This window comes from Argopecten irradians, chromosome 9 (genome assembly GCF_041381155.1).
Source record: "Argopecten irradians isolate NY chromosome 9, Ai_NY, whole genome shotgun sequence".
Classification (NCBI taxonomy): Eukaryota; Metazoa; Mollusca; class Bivalvia; order Pectinida; family Pectinidae; genus Argopecten; species Argopecten irradians.
In genome coordinates, this window is record NC_091142.1 from 43077904 (window position 1) to 43104343 (window position 26440).

The 26440-nt window shown below is 35.8% G+C and overlaps 2 protein-coding genes across 11 annotated transcripts in view; one reads left to right on the top strand and one right to left on the bottom strand.

Annotated features, from left to right (window-relative positions):
• Window positions 1-10924, top strand: part of LOC138332391 (apoptosis-inducing factor 3-like) — a 26887-nt gene extending 15963 nt beyond the window's left edge. For 3 of the 4 annotated variants that reach the window (XM_069280472.1, XM_069280473.1, XM_069280470.1), the window contains exons 6-18: window positions 167-293; window positions 1009-1121; window positions 1766-1852; window positions 2336-2427; window positions 2756-2886; window positions 4408-4523; window positions 6749-6884; window positions 7321-7394; window positions 8113-8230; window positions 8522-8620; window positions 8841-8916; window positions 9425-9529; window positions 9749-10924. In XM_069280472.1, the coding sequence (XP_069136573.1) occupies window positions 167-293; window positions 1009-1121; window positions 1766-1852; window positions 2336-2427; window positions 2756-2886; window positions 4408-4523; window positions 6749-6884; window positions 7321-7394; window positions 8113-8230; window positions 8522-8620; window positions 8841-8916; window positions 9425-9529; window positions 9749-9791 (1317 nt within the window). In that variant the 3' untranslated portion in view covers window positions 9792-10924. Of the gene's footprint in view, window positions 1-166; window positions 294-1008; window positions 1122-1765; window positions 1853-2335; window positions 2428-2755; window positions 2887-4407; window positions 4524-6051; window positions 6168-6748; window positions 6885-7320; window positions 7395-8112; window positions 8231-8521; window positions 8621-8840; window positions 8917-9424; window positions 9530-9748 lie in introns of all 4 variants that reach the window. The other variant, XM_069280474.1, reaches the window with a different exon arrangement.
• The window catches only part of LOC138332392 (TNF receptor-associated factor 4-like), a 47746-nt gene continuing 32226 nt past the window's right edge, over window positions 10921-26440 (bottom strand). For 2 of the 7 annotated variants that reach the window (XM_069280477.1, XM_069280475.1), the window contains exons 2-6: window positions 25208-25259; window positions 16798-17067; window positions 14759-14920; window positions 13760-13915; window positions 10921-13062 (exon numbers count right to left, since the gene is read on the bottom strand). In XM_069280477.1, coding sequence (XP_069136578.1) covers window positions 12445-13062; window positions 13760-13915; window positions 14759-14920; window positions 16798-17034 — 1173 coding nt within the window. In that variant the 5' untranslated portion in view covers window positions 17035-17067; window positions 25208-25259 and the 3' untranslated portion in view covers window positions 10921-12444. Of the gene's footprint in view, window positions 13063-13759; window positions 13916-14758; window positions 14921-16797; window positions 17068-17212; window positions 17359-17437; window positions 17589-17623; window positions 17689-21990; window positions 23264-25207; window positions 25260-26440 lie in introns of those variants that run through there. The other 5 variants (XM_069280478.1, XM_069280482.1, XM_069280476.1 and 2 more) reach the window with 5 other exon arrangements.

The following is a 26440-nucleotide window of genomic DNA, read 5'->3' on the forward strand; positions in this document are numbered from 1 at the left end:
TATTGCTTTAAATGCGGAATTCATCAGTGCTATTGACCTTTGTTACAGATTACTGTCTGATCTCCATAACAGAATTTTCCCAGCCAGCATATCTTCTTCGATCTGTAACTTCTCTGATACATTGTATACATATGTACTTACCCACATAAAACATACTTACAAATAGGTATCCGTTGCTGATGGAAAGGTCAAGGTCAAAGCCAATAAATCGGCGCTAAAAACTTTCCGTCGTCAACGTAGCATGTGTAAGGCCAAGGGGGATAACTCCGACAGTGTTCTAATCATCGGAGGCGGTAAGTAGTGAATGTTGGGATCTTCATAAAAATGTCATATACGATACAGTCATATCGAATATCATTCATCAACTCAAATAAGTAAATTAAACACGTTTTTTCTTATCCTCCAGGTAATAAAATGTATCCTTGAAAGTTAAAATGAAAGTTAAAGAATGGCAGCTAGCATAGCAGGTTCTAAATTATGTGTAGACACTCTTGACGGATACGAATACATGCTTCATTACGAATGGAGAAGCTGAATCTTTGTAGTGAAAAATTTATAATGACGATTATCAGTTTGTAGTGTGGTTTTGACTGCTTATTTCCCTTAATAACCCATCATCATCAAACGATGAACTGTTCAAATCGACTTTCGTCCGTGGTCCGTCCGTCCTTTCGTTAATAATTCTTGTTACCGCTATTTCTCATAAAGTACTGAAGGGTTCTGTCTTAATTTGATATGTAGGTTCCCCTAGGACCCTTATTGTGCATAATGCGTTTTGGGACCGATCGGTGAAAAAAAGATGGCCGACAGGCTGTCATTTTTCGTTTTGATAGTTCAAGATTAAAAATCAAAGAAAAGATCCCTCTTTCAATATTGTCAGACCTAGATCATTCTTTGGTTGGCGCCATGATCACTCTGGGATCTTTTGGTTATTAGTGCTAATTAAAACAAAACATCATGATTAAGGAGTTGAGTTATTTATAAACATTATATTTTTGTGAATAACAGGCCCTGCGTCGGTAGTATGTGCTGAAACTCTTCGACAAGAAGGGTTCACTGGGAAGGTCACCATAGCAACCAAAGAGGAGCATTTACCATATGACAGAATCAAACTGAGCAAGGTAGAGTAACCATACCAACGGTTCAGGAATATTAAGTAGTGGTTGTAAACTGAAACTGAGCAAGGTAGAGTAACCATACCAACGGATCAGGAATATTTAGTACTGGTTGTAGAATCAATCTGAGCCCTGAAGTATTGAATTATTGACAAACAAGGGATATGGTACCATTGTGACAAAACGAAAAATGTTAGCAATATAATAAAACTTAATATGGTAGTATTTATATCGCAACTAAAAATGAACCCTTACCATACAAGACTTACACTGAGCAACAGTTGTCATGGCGACAAGAAAGAAGCAATAGAGAAATTGAATTGGTTTAGTCATTATTACGGTAGTAAGTAAACTGGAAAATGCACTAGAGGATACCATGAAAAAGCGTCGAATTATGTAGGATTATCGTTAACATCCCAGAATATGGCTACACGCCTTAGCGTGTGGATGCATTAAACTCCATTTATGGAGTAAAATATTATCCAAACTGAAAAGTAAATATAAGAAAATGTGTGAATGCGTATGTTGCCTGAGAAAATGTACAACCACTAGTGGGTCAGTCTAGAAGCATGTATGTTCTTGTTATTTATTTACATGTACATGTTAACTAATTTAAAGATAAAAATACTGCATCAATAATTATGTACCAGGCAATGGATATAAAACCAGCAGCCATAGCTCTCCGTGGGGAGGACTTCTACAGGAACGCAGATATCGACATCCTTACACAAAAAGAGGTAGGTATCTGTAACTCCTTAATATTTATCCTTAATACTCCTTTATAATTCCTTGTCCCATAACTCCTTAATACATATACTTAACTTAACTCATATAACTGCTTGAATTTCAATAGGCCCTAAAAATAAACAGCCACTACAGTACTCACCTCTATATGCAAAGACGTCCTGGTCGAAAGTTCGTTTCGATTTCTGAAATAAACAATTGTTAATGTGATGAAAAAGAGAATCACGTTCGAAGGCGAAGGTATTTTCAATTGTTAAAAAACAAAAGGAGGAAGAATTCTTTAGAATAAACCTTAACAATGATAGATCTTTAACTCTAGATGTTGAACCCAAGTAACAATTTTAACGAACCTAAGGAAAGTTTATTATGGCCAACATAAAAATATAAGGGCATATCAACGTTATCATAAAAGGGTAGCTGTTCTCTGCATTAAGGTTTGCCTTGTAATTTTGTTTCCTTCGTTTTGATGATTTTAGGCCGAAGCTGTAGATACCGAGAACAAATCCGTAAAATTCAAAGATGGAAGCACACAGACATACGGCTCCCTCGTGTTGGCTACAGGAGGAAGGTAGGATTGTCCAATCAGAATTCGTTATTCTTATCCATGGCAATAAAGTTGCAGTATGACTTATTTGTTCATTTTTCATATAAAAATCGTCACTGTGTTATGTTTAAATATTTGTAATTTAGCAAAACTGCATTCTGATTTATCTGTTAGTCCTCTCGATCTAGACATGCATTGTTCTGTTTATTCATTCCTCACCTGACATTCTTTATTGTGATCGACACTGTTCAATATTTCCATTCAACATTCAGTTTCCCGTTTAATCTATGTTAAACCAAATGCCAACTTAAAGGCATTCAATGCTTAAATAATCTTCATGCTTTCCCATCAGCCCCAGAGTCCTGCCTATCCCGGGTATAGACCTAGAGAACGTGCGCATGCTCCGAACACCATCCGACGCCAACTTCATCGCCGAAAAGGCTGTAGGCAAGAATGTTGTGATAATAGGATCATCATTTATCGGTATGTACATAATATATACAGAACATAATATATAAAGGGCTTTGTATGATCAGGGCCTTTCTTGGCCCCCAAATCCATCGATTATTTAACCTAGGTATTGAAAAATTAATTGTTGTATTTAAAATATTAATAGTAAAGTTAGGGTTAGGTCTAACCTTAGTATAACCTTATTTTTTAAATGTTTTCTTATTTTGCAGCTTAAGTTGTTATGGTAATCATCCGAAAAATAATGAATTAAGTGAATTTGAAATTTTTTATCATTTTTTGCCTATATTTTGATAGTTTTTGTCTCAGAAACAATAGAGCGCAATCTTGAACAAGCTCAATATTTATTCCGAATATGTAGGTATTTCAGACACGTCTTTAAGAGAAAAATAAAATTTATTCAGGAATGTGCTCAGTGGTTTCTAGATTATTTAAAAAAAATAGTCAATTTTCACATATTTATAATGTTTGCATATGTATAATGGTTACCATAGTAACTCAAGCTGCAATGTTACATAACCATCATGGCTAGTGTCAAGGATATACTCAAAATGTGAAATTCAACAATTTAATCATTAGGTATCAGGTTTGAAAATTTGACAGATTTTGGGGCTAAAAATGGTCTAAACTATAATTTGTCCTTTTGGTCAAAACATAATTAGGTTTCTAATGAATTTTCTCAAAAACAAATTGATACAGTAGTTATACTTTTCCTTAGTTTGATGAAGGACACAGAGATATCTTGCTTCCGAATTCGTTTTCAAAACTGATTGGTTATAATGTCGTTTTCTTTTTCACAGAATATTGTGTCAGCATATCCTGTTTTACTTTGTCAATCCTACTAAATATACCACATGAAATATATTGTATAGATGTCTCTTACCTTTCAATAGTTATTGTGTATCCTATGCACCATTGACTTTGTATTCTTTGTCGTTAACACACCGATATCATACTGATGACCTTTTATAAATACTTTTGTTAATTTATATTTTTATAAGCTATTTTTTATTGTTGTGTAACCTATCTTCTTTCTCAACCTTACTTAAGATCGAGTAACCTATCTTCTTTCTCCACCTTACTTAAGATCGAGTTTCTGTTCCATTTACCTGGAATATTTCACATTGTGTCACATTTCTTTTTATCCTTTTATATATACCTGTTTCCATTTCTAGCTTAATCACATTACACTCGTCCATTAATATTATATACAATGTATTCTGCATGATTATTAATTAGAGCTGCTGTGTTCACACTTCTAATGTATCGGATAATATTCTACCTTTCGAAACTGTCTCTGTAACGGGGCAAGGACTTCAAGCATATTGCTTACGCATCGTTTCGACACGAATTGAAATGAAATTTGCGCTTAACTAGTGAGACCAATTTCAATTAAGCGGTGAAGTATTTAGCGCTGTGACGAATATGCCAAATTCTGTGCCTGTAGTGCTTCTACATTAGTTCATAGTGGCTTAAATGTTAACTCGGCATTAAATATAGTATGGCCTTCCAAACATAGTTGTGATCTGTACCTAGGCATGGAGGTAGCGGCCTACTTGGCAGACAAGGCAGCCAGTGTATCGGTGGTCGACATCATAAAAACGCCATTCCAACTGGTCTTAGGGGAGAAAGTAGGAGGCATGCTTAAACAGGTAAAACGCCATTCCAACTGGTCTTAGGGGAGAAAGTAGGAGGCATGCTTAAACAGGTAAAGGTTTATAGATAGGTAAACGTTGGCGATGTTGTGGTACCTGTTTTGTCATGTACGAGTCTCATGGCGTGGTGTATTGAGCTGTGTGTCTAGAATCAGTTGTCTTCGAGAGGGCATTGTTTTTATGGTAACTACCGATGTATTTTGCGTGAGAGTTTGGTGTCTTTATTGAGAGCTAGAGTTCTATAACAAAAGGAACACAAAGGAAAAACTAAAGAGAACCTACATAACAAATGTTAAAAAAAACAAAAACAAAAAAACAAATTGAAACACACCCAGACCAACAAGATCAAGCAGAAAATGACTACACACCAAATAAAACAACAACAACATGTACATGTATACATAACAAATGAGTGAAATAAAAGCAAATGCGGTATAGTAGCTATGAGTTCGTAGACAGCAATGTAAGTACAAGAATTTCAAACCACTACATATCGCTATTAAGGCATAATTATTTTTCAAAATAGGGAAAACATAATCCATGTTTAATGCTATATAAAACTATTATGTTTGTCATGAATAGATGTGCGTGTAAACTCAGTTGATAATGTAATATATGTATGAGTTGTGTCATTGAAAGGTATTGACAATCCATTTCTATTACGTGTACAACTGTACATGTATGGTACGTTACCAGGTGAGTGATGGCAGATAAAGAACTTGATGTAATGGATACTGTTTCACCAATGTCCTCGCTAAAAATCCAAAACGGCGACCGCTGCCTTATTGAAATTGTAGGTTTATTGTAAATGGCTTGCGGTTGAATAAGTGATTGGCAGTAGACTATTGGCATTGTGAGAGGTACAAGACAGTAGTATTAAGAGAAAGTTAGATGTTATTTGTGAATCCAAGTCATATTCGATACGGACATTCACAAGGTCAAAGAAAACATTAGAAATATTAAATATAATAATTTAAGAGAATTTCAAAGAAAGCACTGAGATTGACAAATGTATCCAGTAGTGATAGAGTCAATTTGAAGGTAAACAATTTAGGTTTGAATTGGAGCTTTCAATACAAAAAATATATTGAGATACGATTGGAATGTATAACCCAATTGATCTTGTTAAGAACTTAAAAAAATGTATTTTGAAACAGTCGATTAGAGGCCTTTCAGCTCAAAATATTAAATCATTGTTTATCCTGAAGTAGAGGTTATGATAGTTATGGAATATATAAATAGGTACTTATTGTTTTTATATAATAGCTGGTCTAATATACTCCTGCATGACGCATGCTTCTGCCATTACTCTCTGTGACCATGGTTACACATAAAATTGGTTTTTCATTTTCTTTCGCTTTTCTAAATGAGCACGAACGCACTATACTTAAATTTGGTACTAAAATCACCAAATTACTGACGGATACTAAACACCTTACAAACACTGGATAATAGGTGTTTATCTAGTGTAGTAGAAGGTATGGATATGTGTAATGATGACAATGAACAAGTGTTTACCAACCAGGAATGGAAGTGGCGGCGAGTTTGGTGAAAGTAGCGAGCTCTGTGACAGTTGTCGTGCGAGGCTGCGTTCCGTTTGAAAATGTACTAGGCCAAAAAATCGGATCTTTTCTTCTCAAGGTAACATTCAAATAACAGTTGTGTCCAAATTTTTTTTGTGCTATAATCATTTACATTGCATAATTATGTTTTTCTTTATCTTCCTTGATTAAAAAATATCTGGACTTCCGTATAACTATTGTAAGAATTTGATATGTACAATTGAATATTAAATACTTTCGAATCGGAAGTCATAATTTGTAAACTTTTGTTTGGAGAGTTTTTTTATTGACCATCGACTAGTGACTCACATGACAACGAAATAGAGAATCGCCTTCAGATTTATCAAAGAATGAAATGTTAAAACCAAACTTTCTGTGCCAATCGGTTGTCATACGTTTCACTACACTTAACTTAATTTACATGTATCAAGGATGAAAAATTAGCAAAACATAAACTCATAGGAACTCACAGCTCACAAATTTCATTCAGGCGTAATTCTAATTAAAAAAACTCATTGATTACTGATAAAAATATTATTTGAATTAGGATATTTTGATGTGATATTTTGAAGAAAAAAAAACAACAGAAAAAGGTAGATAAAACTCCACGTATTGCACGTATTAATCTTTTAAAACTATAATGTTGGACCCTGTTACCAGATGCACGAAGACCACGGCGTCAAGTTCTTCCTGGAGAGAGGTATCAAAGAGTTTTCTGGACCGGACGGTCACGTGACTGAAGCTGTGCTGTCAGATGATACCAGACTGCCCGCAGACCTCTGTATCCTCGGCGTGGGTGAGTTGCCGACAAAGAATAAACTCACTCCTACTACTAACATTATTCTTCTTCTTATTCCTGACAAAAAATTCTCTATTCTTTTCTCTAAGCCTCTTTTTCTAACGTTTGAAAGTGTTTTTCGTGTGTGTTGGTTTTGTACAAACCTTGCAAGTTGCTTTCTACAGCAAGTATCGGATTTGTCTTCATATCGACAACATATGCAAATTTTACTAAAATATCTATTTCCTGTGGAAATTCATTGTCTTCACGATTTCTATAAAACATTTTACTCATAACTCATGAAATGGTGGCTGGTACTTTACTTATAGAAATTAGTTTCTCGAGTTATTGGATGATATTGGGACATTGCAATTAGCCATAGGGATCGAAAATATGTTATTGACATGAAAAATAAATTATGATTGAAATACGTATTTTTATTTCGGGTTTCCAGGTGTGGTTCCAGCGACAGATTTCCTGAAGTCTTCTGGTCTAACAATGAACAGAGGATTCCTACCCGTCAACAAGGTAAGAAACATTTCCAATCAAAGTAGTGAAGGTACTGTGTGAAAGTTAATCACGTGTACGTACGTGTACCGAATCAAAAGTATTGAAAATACTGCCATGTGGATTTATCATCATTCATCGTTTTATTTCACATGTAGATTTCGAGGTAAATGTGTTAAAATTTATCAGAATCATTTCTATATTCCCGGTCCTCATCTGGTCCCACCAGTGTCTAAAAATCAATTTTATTAATAGAAGCATCATTTAATTTCAGCCTCAACGATATATCTTATACTACTTCCTAAATAAGTATTTTACCGAGCATTCAGATCAGGCCATTGTGAAGAAGATTATTTATTCAATATTTCAAGTTAAAGAATAAATAGCATGACTTCCTAAACTGTTTCATTTGCGAACAACGTTTCTCCAGTGTTTTTATTGAAAACCATTGGAGTGGTGCATCATTGATTAACATATAGCAATATTCTTGTGTAAACTTACATGAAGAGAAAACAAATCCATGAAAAAATCGTTATTACCAATAAATAGGTCATAACGGTCATGTGTGCATTGATTTGCTTTCGTAAAATTGTCTACAAATTAAACATTTGAACTCGCTCAAAAGATAGAACTAAATTTTTCTAAATAAATTTATATATGTTGATTTACATATGTAGCATATAGTTACATCACAGAATTGTATTAGTACTATTATAACATTTCTGTTGTACCGTTTCAGTTTATGGAGACGAGTCAGCCTAACGTGTACGCTGCTGGGGATATTGTAGAGTTCCCCTTATTTACTGAGGGAGATAAGAGTGTTAACGTACAGCATTGGCAGATGGCACATGCGCACGGTGAATACCCAGACTTTCCTATATCCGGATGTTATAATCAGGGCAACAAATAAAAACATGTATATGCATGTTTACATTTGATTTTGTAAAAAAAAAAAAAAAAAAACGTAGAAATTCCGTATACCAGAGTATTTGAGGGAAAACGGATTAAAAAAACAATGCATCATTGGGCAAACAAAAACTTATGGCCCTATTGAGCCTTTTGTTTCGCATGTTGAATCATTGTTGTAGTGCTGTCATTCAATTATCCCAGTGTTTGATATATTTTAATGTAAGTATTTCATTCCACAGGACGTACGGCAGCCTTGAGTATTGTCGGTAAAAAGACAGAGATAGCTAGTGTACCGTATTTCTGGACAGTGATGTACGGTAAAAGTATCAGATACACAGGTAAGTACACCAACTCTGAAATACTAATTACAATTAGATACACAGGTAGGTAAATAACTCTGATGTAATACTAATTACAATCTAGTGTCTAAGAGCACAGATAATTTGTGCGATTATAGTACTTTTTGCTTCATCTTGTGGCGCTGTTTGTGTAAAATGTGACCGATCGGAAAATTTGATTTTAAATAGATTTCACAGAAGACGAATGTTATCCTTACAGGTTACGGTGTTGGTTACGATGACGTCATCGTCCACTGGGATGAAGAGGCCATGAAGTGTGTTGCGTTCTATACAAGGTATGTCCATTGGAAGACAACTTTGTATATGTTGTGTCTTGTAGCTTCGTTGTCCCTGATCTAATATAGATTTGTACGGGTGACGCCCAATGATGAGGATCATTTCTCTTCCGAATCATCTGGTTCTGTTATAATTTATCTGAAGTCTCCGTAGCACCCTAGCTGCTGTTTGTACTTGTTTAATTTATCATTATTGATTTGGAAGCTGAGCTAACATTTCGTTATGTTATAGTATCCGTTGTTTTGAAATCGCTTTTCCAAGATCATCGATGAGAACCACGGTAAGTTTTCCTAAAATGGCTGGACCACAAGAGGACGACTTCTGTGTGTTTTCGTGATTTGTTGTGGTTGATCTCTTTCCTTTAATGATTTGTCATCAATGACGTTACGTATCTCATGAATATTAATAGCTATTTTTATTGATTGCAGAAATTATCATGGTTCGTACTCTTAATTACATATATATTTTAATGATTAAGGCAATATAATAAAAAAAAATCTTATTTAGGGGAGAGGATGTCGTCGCAGTGGCCAGTTTGAACTCTGACCCCTTGGTGTCACAAGCGGCGGAAGGAATGGCTAAAGGACTAAAGATATCAAAGAGCGAGATTCAGTATGTACAACCATACCTTTCAGAAAGCTTTCTTTGTCTACCTAATAAGTTTGTAAGAGACAAAATTATGTTATAAAATTGAAGTTATCAAAGACAAATACATTATATATTATTTTTGCTCCCGTGAAGAGGGAACATTATCAAATGAATCTTGAAAGGGGCGTTTATGTTTTATACATACATTCATTCTATAATGATCTATTGTTCTTTCTGTTTCAGAGACAAAACGGACACTTGGGTGGAGAGGTTGTGTAAACTATAGACTATTACTGTATATCATTGTTTATATTATACCACAAAAGGAATAACTGTGTATAAATACAATGAAACTATTTGGTTGATTTCTCTGTACATTGTATAAACCAAAGTATATGTTATCGACTGTTTAGCTGTGTTAGAAATCAGAATGTGTTGATGTTAGCGAACAAACGCGAGTCTGACCATTAGGGATGTATGGATATAATATATACGTGTATGTTTGTAGATAGTGGATGTGATATATTAACTGATCATATACGACTTAGAGCTTCCAATATACAACTGTACTTGCCGTAAAATAAGGTAAATGAAGTATCTTAGCAAACAAGCAATAGAATGTGTTCATAATCACTTCATTACTTATAACAATGTATTGAGTAACTGACCGCTGGAAATGGTTTCGGATGGAGTGGTGGATTTGTACAGTGTCTATCTCTAAATAGTAGCTGCTAGATCAACCATTACCATGGAGACCACGCTATGTTGTACGTGTGACTGCTAGATCAACCATTACCATGGAGACCACGTTATGTTGTACGTGTGACTGCTAGATCAACCATTACCATGGAGACCACGCTATGTTGTACGTGTGACTGCTAGATCAACCATTACCATGGAGACCACGTTATGTTGTACGTGTGACTGCTATATCAACCATTACCATGGAGACCACGTTATGTTGTACGTGTGACTGCTAGATCAACCATTACCATGGAGACCACGTTATGTTGTACGTGTGACTGCTAGATCAACCATTACCATGGAGACCACGCTATGTTGTACGTATGACTGCTAGATCAACCATTACCATGGAGACCACGTTATGTTGTACGTGTGTACTTTCTTTAAATCATTATATTTTGCTTCCTTACCACATCAAACCTTGCTTTTGAATTACACGTATTTTATTCTTTACTTCATCGACACATGTACAGGTAACCATGGATATATCAATTTTATGCCTTTCTCTTGACTTTTGAAAGATCACATTGACCAATATAGCCATGCTACACTGTAAACTCATAGCAATGATTTATTTCGATTCAATGATTGATAAGTGTAACCATATTTTAATGTACCAGTTCTGGTGCAAAATCTACTAAATATGTGATGGAATTAAAACGAACTCACTGTTTAGTTTTATTGCGTTTATTATTCTTCAACGATACATCAATAAATATGGACATATGATAAACACCAAATACATGTTGTATGTAACTGACTAGATCGAACATTTGTACAGATTGATGAGTATGTTAGGAAGACGGTAAGAGTTTGTCTGTACACGGTGTGTTATAGTGGGAGACAGGGAGTCGTGTCCTTGTACACCATACCCTGATAGATCAACATGCTGTACACATGGCCAAATATTCATAAAACCGTCAATTTAGATACATACATTAAATGTAGATATAGTACATTGACATCCCATTAGATAACATCACATCCTGAGCACAGACTGGAGTTCGAGGATGTGGACGGTTTCATGAATATTGACCCTGGAATATCAGTAACAGGAAAAGAAAAGAAATATGGGACTTATACAAGAGGATAGTGAAAGGTCACAAAATAGGAGGTTAATGGTGACAGAACAGAGCAGAACAAAGACTGCATAAACAGAATCCACAAAATAAATAATCTGTACACGAACAAAGATATAATTGGTAATCTGTTCTGGTAAACAGTGGCAATAAGAGTTACCTCCCCTACGTTATACACCACAGATTATATGGAATCCCATCTTTATATATTGTAACTTCTCTGTCTACATTAAGTACATTTCATTGTATCATTGATAGATTGACACGTATAGAAATGTTAACAGAAGCTGATTGTTGTAATTTCAACAGTAACAAAAAAACAATATCAATGGTATCATCCCTATAGCACTATACAATTCCAACTAAACTATTGATTCTCATTCTCTACAAAAATACTTCAAAACAGATTACAGAAGCTGGGGAGCCACTATTTTATTATATACTGCATACATTGCTCCTTTTAATCATTTATCTGTCTGAATATTTATAATCTTGTCATTAGAACACTGGTAGTTTAGTCATATGATAAAGGTGTAGATGAGACTTCACTCGCCTCTGTATCTGGATTAGTTTCACACCAATTGGTATGGCACATTGGATATTGACAAGGTAAAAGATATATAACATGTCTTTCACGGTTCACATTATCTTACAAAGACATTAAACTTCCATTAGAAAACTCAGCAATCTCACAAGGTATAGGGATCTACACTTGATTTTTAAACTCATACTATCCAGGAAAGTTTCTCACTCGATTGAAATTTGTGATGACCATCAACTGAGTTAAGTCCTGAGTAATAAAACTTCAGTTACCAGAATGACCTGTGACTTCCTTTCCCTCTGTATTACAGCTGTCTCACATAATCGTCATTACAGCCAGCTATAGCCCTTCCAATCGTTCATGTAGCCATGCTGATGTATGAACTGCCATTTGACTTTCAGAGATAACTTGCATGCGATCATAGCGTACAAGGAATTCTATACCTTGGTTATACTTCACCTTTTGGGTACTAGTCTGTCATTAGCAGCGTTAGTGGACACTCAAGTTCCTGTGTTAGTAACCCAGCACTAGTGGACGGGACCAGTCTATATACTTCACACACACCAGTACCAAGCTCAGGGACAGATGAACTTGTTATTGTCAACTTTGACCTTGATCACAATACAATCGTCTTTGATGTAATGTTTGGACTTAAGAACTTCATGAGAGACAAACTTAGGGTAGCCAAACCCCAGCGTGTCCTTGTCGGCTTCCTTGAGAGGTTTCTGGAAGTGTTTCCATGTCGGGTCAGGAGTGAAGCTTTCTGTGATATTGCAGCGTTTGTCTGGACTTGAGCACTGGTCAAACAGACAGAATGAGATCGGAAGGGCGAATGGCCAGTCCAACAGATTGTCATAATCCCCGGGGAGGAGCTTTATATACACTGATAAGTTCTTGTTCTCTCCTGCTCCATTTCCATTGAGAAACACAGAGGCCACCATTTTGTATCCGTAACGCGATGTGTAGAAAGGCTCACTTACAATCTCCACACTTTTGTACACAGACTCGAGGAACTTCTGTTTATAGTTTGTGATACGCCATATAAAGGTACCATCGGTGACGTGTGACAGTGAGTAGAGAGCATCACACAGCTGAGTTATCTCCTCCTGTTGTCGGTGTGACAAGTCACACATCAACTGTAGGTGGTGCTTCATGTTCTCCTCCATATGTTTGTCCATGCTGAACCGTGGGCACTGTAAACAGTTACAGGTATAGTTAGCATTACTACATAACAAGTATACAAACTACAGCATCGAAATATAAACGTTGCATATTTTTAAAGCCTTAAAATAAATAAATCATGAAATAATTGGCAACAACAAAATTTATATTCAGCAATTTATACAGTCAAACCTGTCTATAGAGCAATCCAATAGATCAGGGAAAAAATGGTCTGTATAGACAGGTGATCTGTATAGACATGTTATCTGTATAGACAGGTGATCTGCATAGACAGATGGTCTGTATAGACAGGTGGTCTGTATAGACAGGTGATCTTTATAGAAAGATGATCTGTATAGACAGGTGGTCTGTATAGACAGATGATGTGTATAGACAGGTGGTCTTTATGGACAGGTGATCTGTATAGACAGGTGGTCTTTATGGACAGGTGATCTGTATGGACAGGTGATCTGGATAAACAGGTGATCTTTATAGACAGGTGATCTGTATAGACAGGTGATCTATATAGACAGATAGTCTTTATAGGCAGGTGATCTGTATAGACAGGTGATCTTTATAGACTGATCAAATTGTGTTATATATGGCTATTTTGGACAAAATTAGTTAAAATTAACTTTTCTGTAAATCATTTGTTTCACAATAATGAATAAACTTACTGTATACTAATTGTCATAGAATTATTCCAAACATAAGTAGAAATGTGCATACCTTATGAGAACAGCCTGCCTTTTTGAAGGCACAGCTAACAGTTGCTGACGGACAGAGAGCCTGAACATGAATATCTAGGTCCTCTCTGGCAATCTTGGTAGGGTCACAGCGGTTAGGACATGTTACTGGGAATCTGGGGCACTGGTACTGATGGGTCTGAAAAGGAAATATGTATAGTTAGAAAAGAAGCAATCATTACAGGGGAGACAATCACTTAACCAGGGAAGACATTTATAGTAAAACAGGGGAGACAATCATTGTTAAAATCATTGTTAAAATAACGGGAAATTATCATAATAAGGAAACAATATTTTATTTTGGGAAAAATTATACACAGCGCAGTCGTAGCTTAAAGATGCTCCACCGCCGACAGAGCATAAATGATATTAAACGTTTGAACAATAATTGGTGTTTAATCGTGTATATATATGCCTAATTAACACAGAAAATAACATAAAATAATTTATTTCGCCTTTGGTGCATGCGCAATCATTACTTCATTCCATATAAGATATAGTGCCACGGAATTTTTTCGGGATGCAATTAATTATATTTCGTATATTTAACTTTAAGTAAAATTAGAAGCTCAAACTTTTCAATGGTGGTAATAGTGTAAAGTAAGTAACTTTTGTAACTGAAGAAAAATACTAGATCGCCTGCTCCTGTTTTTGATAGTGAAAAAATACCATTTGTCAGCGGTGGAGCATCTTTAACATCTAGGGGAGATAGTCAGCTAAACATGGATCTAATAATAACATTACTGATAATTTGAAGGACCAACGTGGGGTATAAATGGGAAGTGAGTTGATTATATTCATATCTTTAACTCCATTAATAATTCAAGGGAGAACTATAGTCAATCACGGACAGGACATCAGTAACACAAACAGCCATAGGCAGCGCAGGTAATCAGAGCTAATATATTGTAAGATTGGGAAAGAGATGATAATTAAGATATTACTTTACAAGGTGTTTTAATGTTAATATGTATGTAAATACCTGTAATGTTTCCTGCACAAATTCCCGCTTACAGTAAGAACATTCCACGGTCCGCTTGTGGCACTCATTCCTCATGTGGTTGTTTAGGAAACGGCGCTCCAGTCGGGCTCCACATTTGTTTTCACACCACATCACTTCATATGGACACTGACCTGAATGGGTCTGCAAATACAGCAACACAATCAATCAGTCAATATACTGTCTGCATAATAAAGTTGATGATACAATATTCAGGACCCATCATCTTGTGTTGATGATATAGTATTCAGAATCCATCAACTCAAAATACTTTAGCAATGTCTTTATATACATACAGAATCTTGAACACAAAATGAAATAAATCTTGGATTACTTAAGTAGTATTTAGATAAGAAACTTGATACTGACACCTTTTTATGTAACATTCTGTACTGTAAGGTAGCCGACATGGCTGACGTGATATAAAGTCACCCATATACAGACTCATTGACATTGTCTTTTTGATCCTTTCTAAACTTCCACCATAATGTTACAACACAATGCAGTCACTGCTGACGGGGAATGTTTCAGAAATTTGTTACAAGGAATTAAGTACTGATACGTTTGACTAAACTACTAAATGAGTTATCTCCTTGCTGATAACAAACTCCAGCAGCAAGTCACGTAATACTCCTAACAAAAACAAGAGCCCCAACCACTAATCACGGTAACAAAAACAAGAGCCCCAACCACTAATCAGGGTAATCAATGCCATCCCTAACCACTTCTGTAACACACTGTTTTAACATATACCCTCTAAGTCAGATTTTTGCTGGATGTAAGTCTGCTGAGTGCAGGCCCAAAATGTGTGTTTACAGAGATTCTGCTTTCCTTATTATAGCTAGTTGTTAGGTTTTTATTTTATATTGCAAAGAGAAAACATAATATGTTTCTTTTCTTATTGTTGCTGATTTTGATATTAAATAGAAATAAGTTACGGTTTGAAGTAAATACAGAAGAATAAACATTTTAATGATGACAACAAAGATATCTTATATATTGATCACCATTATGTAATGTGCCTTACTCGTTTGTATAGACCACCATTATGTAATGTGCCTAACTCGTTTGTATAGACCACCATTATGTAATGTGCCTTACTCGTTTGTATAGACCACCATTATGTAATGTGCCTTACTCGTTTGTATAGACCACCATTATGTAATGTGCCTTACTCGTTTGTATAGACCACCATTATGTAATGTGCCTTACTCGTTTGTATAGACCACCATTATGTAATGTGCCTTACTCGTTTGTATAGACCACCATTATGTAATGTGCCTTACTCGTTTGTATAGACCACCATTATGTAATGTGCCTTACTCGTTTGTATAGACCACCATTATGTAATGTGCCTTACTCGTTTGTATAGACCACCATTATGTAATGTGCCTTACTCGTTTGTATAGACCACCATTATGTAATGTGCCTAACTCGTTTGTATAGACCACCATTATGTAATGTGCCTTACTCGTTTGTATAGACCACCATTATGTAATGTGCCTTACTCGTTTGTATAGACCACCATTATGTAATGTGCCTTACTCGTTTGTATAGACCACCATTATGTAATGTGCCTTACTCGTTTGTATAGACCACCATTATGTTATGTGCCTTACTCGTTTGTATAGACCACCATTATGTAATGTGCCTTACTCGTTTGTATAGACCACCATTATGTAATGTGCCTTACTCGTTTGTATAGACCACCATTATGTAATGTGCCTTACTCGTTTGTATAGACCACCATTATGTAATGTGCCTTACTCGTTTGTATAGATCACCATTATGTAATGTGCCTTACTCGTTTGTATAGATCACCATTATGTAATGTGCCTTACTCGTTTGTATAGACCACCATTATGTAATGTGCCTTACTCGTTTGTATAGACCAACATTATGTAATGTGCCTTACTCGTTTGTATAGATCACCATTATGTAATGTGCCTTACTCGTTTGTATAGACCACCATTATGTAATGTGCCTTACTCATTTGTATAGATCACGGTTATGTTTCTTACCCGTTCGTAAGTGTCCCCGGGCAGCTGTTGGTTACAGAATTCACACAACACCAGTCTGTTGGGACAGGAGAACTCGAGGTGGTCCTCGAGGGACAGACGGGACAACATGGCAGGACACTTGTTAGGACAGGCTATGTTGTCATAGCGACACTGGTCGAGGTGAGTCTGGAGGTTGTGTAGTTTGCCGACCCAGCGACATCCATCCTTGTTGTAACGACACCGAATGAGGCTGTTCATCACCTCCGACGTCAGATCATCATCAGGATAGATCTGTAACAGACAAAAGTCAATGATTTTTAAAGTGAATTTTGAAAATCATTTGAAAATGTTACTGCATTTCTCTGCAAATAGGTGTTCAAAAATTATGTGGAAATTTGTTTGCAAACTCACTTTCTTGGCGAGCATAAAGACTTACTTGCCAATATCAGCCTTCCCTTAAACAGATGAAGGGCTATATTATCTGACAGTTAAAGCACTATAGATATGCATCAAGTTAATTCCATGTGATGCGAGATTTTTTCTGCATGAATTCACATCCACCAGAGAAGATCCTACATAAAACTAAAGACCACTTAATCTACCATTAGTATCAAGTATGATAGCTAGATCATCCAGACAACAGAGATACAGGTATGTTTACCTGTGTATCGTCCCTACACGTCTCCAGACAGGTAAACATTACTGTAGAGTGACAATTCCATTAATGAGTAAGGTAATTATATCATCCCATCATTTAACACAGGTAACAATGCAGATAAGTCTGACAGAAAAGAGGCTTCATCAAAGATGTCAATCAAGAAAATCATTACAGAGATAAAACATTAACCTGGATTTCATCCAAGAATCGGAGATAATACCCAAGCTTCTATAGATCAGTTAGCTGAAGTAGGAAACACTAAACTGATTATAAATGCATCCTTGATCTTTAATGACCACAGTAGAATATCTCAAACATCATCTTCTTATATTACATCACAATCCTCATAAATATTCAGGGAATGCCTATTGGGATCTCATCCATCTAATGTCATGTTTTATTCAGAGGAAAGCTCAATTTTCATGACAGGAAAATATGGCACCGATGTTTTGGAGTAAAATGACACTTGGGAACATGTTGTAACTAATCCGAAAAAACAGGAATTCATTATCCTACTAAGACTTCAACAATACACTACATAGCTGGTTAAATAAAGTCCTTGGTAATTTATTCCTTATTGCAAATTTCCTACTTCAGAAGAATTATGCAACAGCTTACATGTGTAGCTAGCAAAATAGGACATCGGCTCAAGTAAATGATATAGAATGTATACAAGCCCTCTGTTTATCTTTATTGTTTACATCAATTTCACCCGTAAAAGGTTTGCAGAACATAAACAAGGTATTTGGGTACCTTGACCATTCCAGTTTAAATATTACAATTATCTTCCTTGAAGTGCTACCTAAATAGTCTAGTTATCTGTCCCTGCTAATGTTTAAACGTTCTAGTATTATCTCCCTTGAAGGATTAAGTTATCTTCCCTGAAGTATCATATGCATGTACCTGAATAATCCAGTTATCTCCCCCTGCATACACATCTTACAATCAAGGTGATATTCTCTAAAGTGTGACCTAAATATTCCATTTATTTGAGTTTTCTCCCCTGAAGAACCATCTTAACATTCCAGTTATCTCCCCTGAAGTATTATTAATCATTCCAGTTATCTCCCCTGAAGTATTACTAATCATTCCAGTTATCTCCCCTGAAGTATCATCTTAACACAGATCTGTCCTGAAGTACTTCTCAGTAACAATGGCTATACTCAAACCTCAATGTCAAGTGTTATCGGGATATGTAATCTTGTAGGAATTTTGACAGGTGTATGATGAGTTGACTATCTCTAATGTCTCCTTGTAGAGGTAGAAGGCTATCAGTAGATTGACCAGATAGACATATACTGAGTAACTAGGCATGCTAGGTTACATCATAACACCAAATATCTATTTGTGAGGTATGTAGTAACTACAACACTAAACTTCCTACAAGAATATTCAGCATTGAGCTGGCTTATATGTTAATAATTACAGAATATTTCAATAAAATCCTATTGTCAAGATTGACAACCAAATACAATGTACATGTAATCTATTTTCTAGACTAAATTATTAAGGAAACAAATTTTAACTCCTGTAAACAATTTTTGTAACATTAAAACTTTTTTCTACACTTATTATAAATCTTCTGACCAAAAAACGTTTTAGATACATCATAATGGTTTTTTTTAATTTATCATCTCTATGGAATCTCTTTGATTAGGATTGGACAAGAATGTAATGAGAGCTGTATATAAATATTTATAATGATGGATTATAATATCAGATACAACCAGATAAAATACCTTAATCTCTTAGGAAATATTTGTATTCTTATTTTAATTAAAATGATGGTACAAACTTCCCAGTTTAATTATCGACATGCAAGCTGCTTCCCAAGTGTAAATAAACATTATATGACGCCATTGAAAATGACAGACATTTCATCCTACCTCAGTAGTCATGATGTCTGATCTAAAACTGCCTTGTATTCCATAGGATATATAAAATCAACAAATCATCAAAACAAAATAATACAAAAGTAGATGAAACGCAAGATTACTCACAGAAAGTTAACTTTTTATCAATGTAAATGTGTATAATTATACCCTAAATGTTAATGATATTGTGTAAATCTACTCTTGAATAGTTTAGTGAGCTGTAACTTACAACAGCGATCGCTTTAATCCCATCCTCCCTGGGTAATCTCCAGCGACTGACAAATTGGTTATTGTTACTTATTGATCAATTACATACCTTTAAATCCAAAACCAGTAAGGTTATTGCTTCTCAACAACAAATTAAAGCTCAATAACAGAGCTCCCTGCCTGATGCCTATAGAATTATAGGAATTCTAATTGGAGAGATCTCTCATGACGTTCTCAGTTTAATGGGGCATTAAACACAGAAACAATCACACCATATCATCAGATAGTGGTAACCGTTTACACTACACAGGTGAGTCAGAACTTTCAGGTAGGTCAGTCTGTACACCTGTATTAGTGTATTGGACACGCTTTATGGTCCATATATGACTTGCAGGTGTTGTTACAGCATTCCGACCAAATACCGACTATTGTTTCCCTGAGTGTAAATCAACAGTATTAAAATTATTACATGTCAGCAGATTCCTTATCTAGGACTCGTGCCAGAGATAAGGACACAGCTCTATTAAGTACTAACCCTGGCTGGGGGCGTTGGTAACAGATCAAAGCGGCCCTGACCACCAAAGTGGACATTTCTAGGTACACACTGGTACAGTATTGTACAGATCAGATTTAGGCCCATATCTCACCATTCACGTGTTAGCCTAATGAGGATTTATTTGAATTTGTTAGACTTCTAAGGTTACAGAGCTGTGATGGAGAGGTGACTTACGATGACCAGATACAACTGTTTATAGTTCTAATGCTAAGGATGACCAGATACAACTGTATAGTTCTAATGCTAAGGATGACCAGATACAACTGTATAGTTCTAATGCTAAGGATGACCAGATACAACTGTATAGTTCTAATGCTACGGATGACCAGATACAACTGTATAGTTCTAATGCTAAGGATGACCAGATACAACTGTATAGTTCAGTAAAGTCTATCTAATGCTAAGGATGACCAGATACAACTGTATAGTTCTAATGCTAAGGATGACCAGATACAACTGTATAGTTCTAATGCTAACGATGACCAGATACAACTGTTTATAGTTCAGTAAAGTCTATCTAATGGTACATACAGTAATGTGGTCATCTGAATGGTCAGGAATGAGCACCAGGAGATAGCTTGGCTAGAAAGGGTTTTAGAACCAGCACCAGACAGTAAACATCAATTCAGTACAGTATTATTACATTATTCAAGATAATCCCATGAGTCTAATGACCAATATTGTAGCTAAAAACAAAAGTCATTGACAAGCATATATTAAGAATCTGAATCCCAATCAAAAGTGCTGTCGGCCTCCACCCCTTTCAATCAACAGGAGGATCAATCACGAAAATTCATACTTATACATATTTAGACTTATTTACCATAAACAAATACTTGAAAATCTCGGTTAGGGTAATAGAGAATATTTATATAAGGGAAATCAATATACAGCCCATCCATATCGCACTCGAAGCCTTATTTTCTGGAGGCTTATTTCAACAGGACATATTTAACAATATTCATGAAAGCCTAGATATGGTAATTAGGTGTCATATCAGTGATATAGAGAAAATCAATGGTGTAGGTATGTGGGCCTGTAGGTAACACATGTGTGACCTAACACAACACAATAACAATATCACCCCCCCCCACATATATACATATTACATAGCTAGCTGTACAGATCAGGATCCCCCCCTGTCATATAGGCTTATTACATAGCTAGCTGTACAAATCCGGATACACTTTAAAGGAACACAATTTGACCTGTGTATAAAGACCACTTGGCTATAAAGACCATTTTATCAATGTCCCTTTGGTGGTCATTAAAGACAGGTTTGACTGTACACCATATACACTTATATATATAATAAACTGATAAAGTGACCAGACAGACAGGTGTTTTACATTACTTCCTACTATACACCGACTATTAGAGATAGCACTGGGAACTGTTAGCTGACCAACAGGTGATATGGTGAGAGATAACAGGTGGTACAGGTGTAAACGACGCTACACCTACACCGACCTTAATTAATCATCCTAAACAACACAACAAACACAAATAATTAATTATCCTTCAATGACAAGGATAGACCATTACAAAGGAATAATGACAAGGACGGACAAAAAATACATCACCTTAAATTGAGGAAGGTAGGATAATTACACCAATATTACATTAACACTAAACGTATTCAAATACTATAGTACATTATAGGCTGTAAATGCTCAACAATGTGATTCTAACTACGAACATTAAAGCAAAATCATGAAAAGTTTTTTACAATTTTACATAAGTACGGGATGCCAAATCAAATGATTGTTTGCAAAAGTCCAGCAAATGGATCATCATGACGTTACTCCCAGTAAAACATATTCTAGATGTTTGTTTCAATTCATGCTTAAAAAAGCATCCTGTTTACGGTAAGAACCGTGCATGTTTTATAAGTAAAGAGAAGTTATCCTGTAACTTACCTGTAATATACACACCTGGCTGGCCTAACTCCGTTGTAGTATATATATACAGCTCTATACTGTCCTACAATGTCATAGTGATTCAACTCCCAATGATATCGTCAAAAATCAATGGAAATATAGCCCATACACTACACTAAAACACGGTTTCCATGGCTATCGGGGAAAGATAACATTCCTCACAAACGGATTGTGTTATCAAACAGTACCACGATTACTTGGATGACAAACCGTGAAGTCGTGCTTGATTTAACACGATGATGGTCAATATGTCATTAATCTAGCAATAATCCTCGGGTGAAAATTCACACAATTCACAACAACGTATCTCCTGGAGGATGTCATCGTGAGATACTGTAATTAAGGTGTTACACGATGAATCATCACAGGATGTTGTACATGATCTGTCTAATATAAACGACCAACTGACCAGTAAAAATGACTGACCAGTCCTGGATCAACCTTCCAAACTTGAACCTAAAATACCATATAAACCGTCCTATTGAAGTGGGTACCTATATCTACAGAGTATACCACAAAAGGCTAACATCGTCCCTGTTTAGTATATAATGTGTACTCCCGAAATAAAGTAAACATAACACCCGCGTAACCTTCCATTAAATGTGAATCTCTCAGTCAATACTTGAGTGACTGTCTATAAGAAGGTACAGAATCTAACAGTTAAACACCAGTTATAACTGTTTAGTGTTATATGAATACACTAACATCAGTCTGTGTATACTGTAGTTATAAAGTTATTGTGCGGTGATGTATGTGATGTCATCAGTCTGTGTATACTGTAGTTATAAAGTTATTGTCCGGTGATGTATGTGATGTCCAATGATCCCGTTACCAACCGTAGGGGTGGAACTAAAACATCAGGGCAACGGCCAGTTCCATTGTCTCCTAATTGGATTCAAAATATCCTTGTCCCTTTAAATTAGACAAATGTCCAGCTAGTCCTCCCATCTGTCTCCTTACAAGGATTTGGAAGTGTCCGAGTTTCTCTGAGGTCAATAGGGTGTCCAGTTATACTGTTAGTACAGTAACACGGCCCACCTCATTACAGGTCCCGGAGAGGATAATGACCACTATGGACAAATGATTCCCACAAAGGAACAACAGCTGACGTCCCCTACAGCCCCTCGGGCCTGGACCAATGAAAACTCCCGATCAATACAATCTGTCATCACAATAACGACAAATGGATTTCTACTCTCCTGTAGGCATGTTCACTATGTTTTCTTCAATTAAATCCAGGATTGATTTCCAGGATAAGAGATCAATAGCCTTATGCCAATCTTATGGAATTAATTCAAGCATTACAGCAGGTATGACATTAGTGGCTGTCAACAGAGCACCTGCTGTACCCCAGTAGTGGCCAGGCCTATAGTACAGATCTGTCAATATTATAGCTGTCAATATTGGCTTTACAAAGTCAACTCTAGCTAAACCTAATAAAAGGAAAATCATGATGTGAAAATATTGTCGTATTTATACATGTTTGTTGACAGTACGGTACATTAAGATCTGTACTATGTGAGGTTACTCTTTAAGTCAGCGATGAGATTTTATCTTTTTTACCTGGCTTAGGACGTGTGCAGGCTACTTAATGCTGCACACAGTACCTGATGTAATCCCATTATATGGCACAGAATCCCAGGTATTAAAATCACATAACCACATCCCTTACACTCTCCCATAATGATGATTAAAATGTTCAACAAGCATGCAATTTGTTATTGAATTTCTAAACCTTAGTAATAGGAAGAGAGAAAAGCCTATTAGAGTGAGAGAGGCAGGAGCCTGCCTGGATTACAAATTATGTATAATGTATTAGATAATTGAAATACAACAGCAGTTTTGAGAAGCTGTCAAATTATGCATCGTACTAGACAAACATTTAAAACATGTAACTGAATCAATATGTTGTTCATTAGTGAACTGATCCTGTTGGTCATTATTCAATCATTGTTCTGCATGTTTTCCTAGATTTGTAAGCTTATAGTTAGGACACCACCAAAATGGTTACCTGGGTATCTACTACGGTCTTTATTTAAAATTCATCACCAATTACCATTAGACTAATATCCATAAAGTGTAATTTAATAAACTTACTGGCTGCTCAGCTGTCCTTCAATTGATCTCCATGCCTGATTACCCCCCTTAATCAGCCTGATTACTCCCCTTGATGACCTTCATTAACTCCCCTGATGGGCCTGATTACCTCCCCTGATATTCGTGATTACCTCGCCTGAAGGCCTGATTGAGCCTGTGTTAAAATGATGAGGCCACATTATCCATTGTTTGATTACTGTCCAGTGACTCATTAAGCGACACGGTCCAGTGGCCCCAGCCTCCTCCCAGACTTGGTGTGTCAGTCTAGCCGGTGATTTATGAGTATTTCTCCAGAATCCTGTATGTTTCATTATGGATGGAGTATTCCCTAACACTATGTTGGTACATTGTTGTATTTAGCATCATACTGGTACATTATGTATGGGTTTTATAAAACATAAAATCTACCTTTGTATGTCTTGTTTGTGTGACAACACCAAGACATTGCAGTTTTAGTTGACAGCCGTAAACGTCAGATGCATTATAAATATAACTTCAGTAAGAAGACAGATGTAAAGTCAATATTTCTATTCATGTCAAGTCAACATTCCATACCATGATTTTTTGTTTAAAGTCAAAACTCAACATCTTGACTGTCTATATAATCTTTGTCAGTTCCACATGTCAATTAGCTGATTTTGCCAGGTGTTGCCATCTTATACTCCTCAAATATATAATTTGACTATAAGAATATTGTGTTGTCCTTGGTTATTTGGACAATGGTCACTTGACCCCCTGTGTATCTGACCAGTTTTGTGTCCTATTCCTCTCTTACTGACTCTCAATGCCAAGTCAGTAGGAATCTCCACCCCTAAAACATCTACTTGTTAACATAATCAGACAGGAAATGGAATCAGACAGGGTGATTTCCTGCCCTCTGTGTGTTTGTAAATAGGAAGAGTAAACTGTGGAGTGGAGTTACTGTGTAATTATGTGATGACTTTATATAAAGAGATTATTGAGGTGTAGGCCAGGTGTGTACTCACCTGTGATCAATTTCACACGTCGTTTACAGGTAACACAGAGGTCATACAGTAGATATAACTTTAGATAATGGTTTAGTGTTTTAGATAGACTTAGTAAAAAAACTATTACATACTTGTGCATAATCCAATGGCTTGTCATCCTCAGGACATTTGAATACACCCGCACTGTAAATAAATAATTGAAAAATTAAAATATCATTACAATTTTATTTCTTTGCATAACTGCACAGGACCCTGGATGGCCTCCCAGTACATGTACTTTGTTTACCAAAGGTCTGTAATTGTCTGCATTTATTTACATTTATTAAGCTTAAGTTTAAAAACACTTATTTGAATGAATTAAGAAGCTACATATATGTAGGTGATAATGTAAGTCATTTTCGACACATTTACTGGTAGCTGTATAAAAGGACTTAAGTAATTTCTACCTGTAGATGTACCTATTACATTTAGTGAGTATCAGACAGTGTAATTTGACAGTCCTGTAGGTAATTATAAAAAAGAAACCGGTAAAAATCTCATCTCATTGTGTACAAACAGGTATATAACTACAGGATTAACAGACACATTAACACCTGGTAAAATGTTACGTAACACGTGTCTATAGACAGGAAGTCACATCTGGGTGGTAATGACAGGTCTACAGGTCAGGGGTCGTGGACAAATAGTGTTCCCTTTAAAGACCAGTTTGTCAACACAAAAGATCTGTATTTTAAAACAAATACTATATACATGCATGCACTCAAACGAGAAACGTCTTAGAGACTCAAATCTCACAAAATATGTCTTGAAGACTCAAATCTCATGAGAAATGTCTTAGAGACTCAAATCTCACAAGAAATGTCTTGGAGTCTCAAATCTCACGAGATATGTCTTAGAAAAGGAAGAAGTTACACATAATTACATTTCTGTTCTGATAAATATGTCTATCAAATACAAAGGAGATTTCCTCAATAGATTTTGTTTTGATGTTTTTGATTTCATCCTAATTGATAGCTCCTTTATAGATTTACTGATTATGAAGACTTCTGGTAGTAACCCATTACACCTGCTATCATACTCCACCATAAATCTCTGTCAATATCTACTGTGTGCATGGTGTACTGTAAGCCACAAGTAACACAGGCCCTTGTCAAGTTGTTCCCTCGCTTGAAACAAGGAAGGTTTGATCAAAGAATGCACAGCCAGATCAGGGTTCGAACCAGAGAATTTAAAACAGTAACCAGATACTCAATTGAACTACCTAGTTGTGACAACCATCTTCTTTCAGAACCTGCTACATTAGTATATACTTAGATCTGTGTTTGATAGTCCTTTGATGTCATCAGGTACATATATTGAATAAC